The following is a 5,473-nucleotide window of genomic DNA, read 5'->3' as shown; positions in this document are numbered from 1 at the left end:
ATATATATATATTGTTAGCATGCTTTGCAGTTTGCTCCTACCTGGACGAGAATGAAGCTACACCAGCCGCCACTCACAGGTAGATTCTGTTTCCCTTTCTATCTTCTTTTCTTCTAAATTACTTATGTTATTAAAAGTAACACTCCTTATTAACCTATATTAATATTTCAGACTTGACCCATTATTATTAAAAATAACTAAATTACCCCCAAATTAATTAATATAGTTAAATGACTATTCAAAATTATCAAAAAAATAACTTTCGGGTCCGAGTCATTACATAATCTTAGGAAGTCTAAAAGTCATTGACATATAATTAAATTTATGCAATCAAATATTTAAATATTTTATAATAATTTAATTTATAGAAGGGATAAAATCGTGATTCAACTTTCAATTTTTTTTATTCATGCTTTTAGTGTGTGTATATATATATATATATATATATATATATAGTGTTAAAGACTTTAAATATATTAATACATCTGGCGACTATATTTTTGGAAGGATAGCTCCTAATTTTTTCCAAAGCTATCCCTTAGAAATCATTTAATTTTTGACATTTTTTTTTTAATAATTAGGGGTGTACATGATCGGATTGTGTCAGGTTTTTCAATATCAAATCAAACAATTCATGTAAATTTTGTAAATTTACAAACCAAACCAAACTAATAAAGTTCGAACGATTTCGGGTTTTTCAACCTCGAGTTGATTCGAATTTTTTTAAATAGCAAGACAAATCATTATGTCGAATTTTTAAATTTATTAATCAAACCAAACTAATGAACTTCAAATTTTTGGATTTTTTCGGTAAAGCTTGCATACAAACATATTATTAACTTAAATATGAGATGAGTATTGACGATGACACAAAAATATTCACTAAAAAATAATAATGAAATCATAATATAAAATAAATATTGTACAATCATAATGAAAATAATCATAATTTAAAAGTACTAAATCATGCTAAAATAAGTTTAATAAGTATTAGTTACATTTTTAAATATTTAAGAAAAATTAAATTAGATTATGTATTTTAATTGTCTAAGCAATGTAAAACTAATGAACAAATATTTAATATATTGTCATTCTTAGTGTTGAATTAATTTTCTTTTTGCATTAGTTTTAATTTGATTTTGATTTAAGTTTTATTATAATTATCAATATGTATGAACTATAATCTTTATTGGACCAGTCCAAATTCTAAATTTTAAACTTGAAATAATATATTAAAAAAAAAAACTATAAAATAATATAAGAAATATTTTAAAATGATGTCAAAGTAAATATTTTTTTATGTATAAAATAAAATTTTGTAATGACATATATAATGTCGGGTTGGTCTTTTTTAGTTAAAACCAACCCAACCCAATTATAGATGTATTTTTTTCCAATACCAAATCAAATCAAACCAAACCACTAATCAAATTTCTATTTTTGATCTGACTCGATTTGCGATTTGGTTCGATTTTGTACACTGAAATTATGACATTGAACTTCTCTTCTCTTTTTTTTTTTCTGTTGTTTGTAACAAATCTTTTTAACTACTAATTGTATACTTCTTTTTATTTACTCATTAGTAATTACTTACTTGCTTATAGTTGATATTTTATGGAGCTAGTTATGTACTAGATGCTTTTTCACCACAATTCAAGGGTTCTAACCTTTTATGTAATTGTACTTACTCATGTTTTGTTTTTATGTAAAGATCATTCCACAACCATATAATATGACATGTGAAATAATAGGACACATGTCACAATTCATGAAAGTAACACAACAAAATCAAAAGAAATTAATCAAAGTTGTCTACTCAATAAAAGTTAAAATTAGTGAATTAATTTAAATTGTTGTCTAATTAATAAAATTTAATTTAAAAATAATCAATAGATATATATAGTATATGTATGACGGTGGATAATCTATGTCTAGAAGAATCAGTAAATTTATCTGAATATTTATGTTAAAGATTCTAAAAAATTATTGGCCACGGAAATTAAGGATGGAAAAATAACCTTTATCCTTTAGCAATCATGTGTTCCATATATTTATTTGACGCATACCACGTCAAGATAATTCACATTAATCCTTTTGGATGATTTTGTATAAATAATGGTTATGGTGAATTCTTGAAATTTAGACGCCACTTGCGATAACTATTTACTTTTTCCAAAGTAATTAATTTTGGCTATTAAAAAATTTGTCAAGAGATATCACACGTAATACTTTGTGCTCATGACTAATAATTTAGGGAAAAATTACGCAGCTAAACAAACTTATATTATTTAATTACTTATCATAACTATAATTTGCTATAATTACCACTTGCGACTAACATTATACATTTATACAAAATGTATATGTATAATATATAATTATATACATACAAAATTCACATCTCTCTCACTCTCTGCCCTCTCTCGCTCGCCTTTCTCCTCCCTCTCTCAACCTCGCTCGCCTCTCTCCTCTCTTTCCCAGTTTCGCTCACCTCTCTCCCCCCTCTCCCAATCTCTCTTGCCATATATACAAATACATATGTATAATATACAATTATCTAACCAATATACATATACAATTCACCTTTCTTCCACTTTTTTTCTCCTCTCTCTCGCCTCTCTCCTCTCTCTCTCTCTCTCCCAATCTAGCTCGCTCCTCTCATCCATATAACACGTAGCTACAAACTGTAGTTATCAAACTATAGATATGGAGAGTAATTAATTATTTTTTAGTGGCTATATGTGAAAGTTTCTCTTTATTTAATTGGGATTCAGCTCTCCTCCATTACTCCTTCCCTCCATTTCGTCAAGTGCGCGTCTAGATTAGAGACACTTGTCGTATTAAAAGTTTAAAGATCAAAATTAAATCATATGAACAAATATCATAACCATAGACATAGTTAAGTCAACTAATTTTAGAAAACTACTCTCGCAAATTGATAATAATTACAATATATTCCATATAAAATTTGATATTTATTAATATCTTTAATTTCATTTTATATTTTTAATTTACAATATAATATTTAAATACTTAAATAGTCACCCAATCAATTTAAATATTTTTTTCATTAAATTTTGTTGAAATCTAATTTTATTTTAAGCTATTTTTATAAGAAATAAGAAGGTGTCTATTTTATTTATCTTACTAATCCACTCCAGTTATATTTTTAATTTTTTTTTCATGTTTATTTATTTTGGAACAAGTTTATGTATTGTGAAATTGAAAGTTTTATGTAACATATATTGAACCAAGAATACATACACCGAAATATTTTAGATGAAAACACACAACTCTTTATTAGCAATAGCAACAAAATTACAACGAAAATTAAAGTGGCAAGCCACACCATATATTAAACATAAGTGATGAGAAACACTATTCTCAATTATTGATGGACTTAGTAGATATAAAATTATGACTAAAGATGTAACAAATCTAGAAATAATTTTTAGGGACAAGGCAAAGATCATTTTTCTTATGCATAGTAATTCCAGGCATGACATTTGTGTCAATATCTTCTTTCTTCATCCCACAAGGCAATTCCCAATCAAATGCATAAAGAAGGTTTGAAAGCATAAGATCCACCGTTGCAACACCAAGTGCAATACCTATAGAGACGAATTCAAAACTTAAATTTCTAACATACAAGATTTTCACGTATAATATATAATAGGTAGGTCCATTAAGTACCTGGGCAACCTCTTCGTCCTGCACCAAATGGAAGCAACTCAAAATCTTGGCCTTTGAAATCAATGTCACTATTCAAGAATCTCTCGGGCATAAATTCTTCTGGATTTTCCCATACTTCAGGATCCCTTGCAATAGCCCACGAGTTCACATGAATTATAGTTCCTAGCTGAATTTCATACCCTTCTAGTATGGATTTCTTCATTGTTTCTCTTGGTACTAGGATTGGAGCTGGTGGATATAATCTAAATGTCTCTTTTATCACTGCTTTGAAATAAGACATGTTTTGAACATCATCTTCATTCACAAAGCCTTTGGTCCCAATTGATTTTCTAATTTCTTCTTGAACCTTCTTCATGACTTTTGGATTCTTCATCAAGGCTGTCATTGCCCATACTACTGTAGCCGCGCTAGTGTCTGTTCCACCAACAAATATATTCTACAAAACAATCAAATTTAGAGGAGAATGAAAGGGATTGTCATAAAAATAGTTGTGTATACATGTATACTATTATTGTATATAAATTAAATTCTTTTATCTATATGCATATATTGGTTATAATAGACATGTACAGTTGATTACTTACCATGAGAATTGCCTTTATGTTGTCCAAAGTGAGATCAATTGGAGTTGATTGCTCTTTCATCAATTGTAGCAAAAGATCAATAATATCTCCTTCCATGGATTTTGGCTTATTGGGATTAAGATGTTGGTCAATGAGTTCTTCATAAAACTCATCTAATTCTTTACAATTTTTTTCAAGTCTACTAATATTTCCAAATACTTTGTCAAGCCAACCAAACATAGGAAAATAATCCGTGAAAAAGAACCGCGCCATCATTTCTTGTGCCACTGCTAAAAGTTCATCAAATCTCCTCTTTTCATGTGCTTCTTCATCATATCTAGTACCAAAAGCAACTCTACAAATAATAGTACTTGTTAGTGAAATCACTAAATTACTTAAATTTGTAATTTGAGAAGCAGTTGCTTGTTGGGATATTTTCTTGATCATTCTTGATACTTCATCTTCACGAACCAGACTAAAGGATTGTACTTTTTTTAGACTGAACAAATGAACAACACAAATTTTTCGCATTTCTCTCCAATAGTCATTGTAAGGTGCAAAGGCAATATCATGACCATTGTAAGACAATTTTTGTTGACCAAGAAAAGAAGGTCTACTACAAAATGTTAAATCTTGTATTTTTAACACTTCTTTTGCTAATTTTGCTGAAGAAATTACAACTATTGGAGTAGAACCAAGTTTTAATGAAAATATTTTTCCATATTTCTTGGCAAGTTTCGAAAAATAAATATGAGGGGTTAAACCATCATATTGATGCAAATTTCCAATAAATGGTAACCCTAAAGGACCAGGTGGCATAACATTTTTCCTATCCTTTTTGGCAAGGAAATTGAGTACAATAGGAAGAGTTACTAAGAGAATAAAAATTATCATAATCATTTTTTTCTAGTTATATGATATCATATATATCTCAAATATATTTCTATTTATAGACCTTGTATTAAACTGTTAACCCTTTTATTTTTCACAACTTAAATGATTAAAATGGTATGGCGGTGAATTTTTTTCAGAAAGATATTTCAATTTTTCTTTTGCCACTAGTATATGATTTAAAGTCAAAATATATTTATTTATTTAATACAAAATTACAAATTAGTACTACATTTTTATTCCTCTGAATATTGTGCTTTTCATGACGAAGACGGTACAATACTTTGAAAAGAAAAAATCCATTGCTTCATTAATGTGAGAAACTG

The 5,473-nt window shown here is 27.8% G+C and overlaps 1 protein-coding gene across 1 annotated transcript; it reads right to left on the bottom strand.

The window, feature by feature from the left end:
- Positions 1–3,273: 3,273 nt before the first annotated feature.
- LOC107029849 (cytochrome P450 83B1-like) lies at positions 3,274–5,176 on the bottom strand. Its single transcript, XM_015231296.2, has 3 exons — positions 4,278–5,176; positions 3,694–4,129; positions 3,274–3,611 (listed from the first exon to the last, which is right to left on the bottom strand). The coding sequence occupies exons 1-3, from the start codon at positions 5,154–5,156 to the stop codon at positions 3,439–3,441; spliced, it is 1,488 nt and encodes a 495-aa protein (XP_015086782.1). The 5' UTR covers positions 5,157–5,176; the 3' UTR covers positions 3,274–3,438.
- Between the last annotated feature and the right edge of the window lie 297 nt (positions 5,177–5,473).

Source organism: Solanum pennellii, chromosome 9, assembly GCF_001406875.1.
Source record: "Solanum pennellii chromosome 9, SPENNV200".
Lineage (NCBI taxonomy): Eukaryota > Viridiplantae > Streptophyta > Magnoliopsida > Solanales > Solanaceae > Solanum > Solanum pennellii.
This window is presented reverse-complemented; position numbering and strand designations above follow the sequence as displayed.

Coding starts and splice junctions, on each gene's coding strand:
- LOC107029849 (XM_015231296.2), bottom strand. CDS start 5,156: ATGATTATGATAATTTTTATTCTCTTAGTAACTCTTCCTATTGTACTC. Junction 4,130..4,277: donor ACATAAAGGCAATTCTCATG/GTAAGTAATCAA, acceptor ATTGTTTTGTAG/AATATATTTGTTGGTGGAAC. Junction 3,612..3,693: donor AGGACGAAGAGGTTGCCCAG/GTACTTAATGGA, acceptor TCGTCTCTATAG/GTATTGCACTTGGTGTTGCA.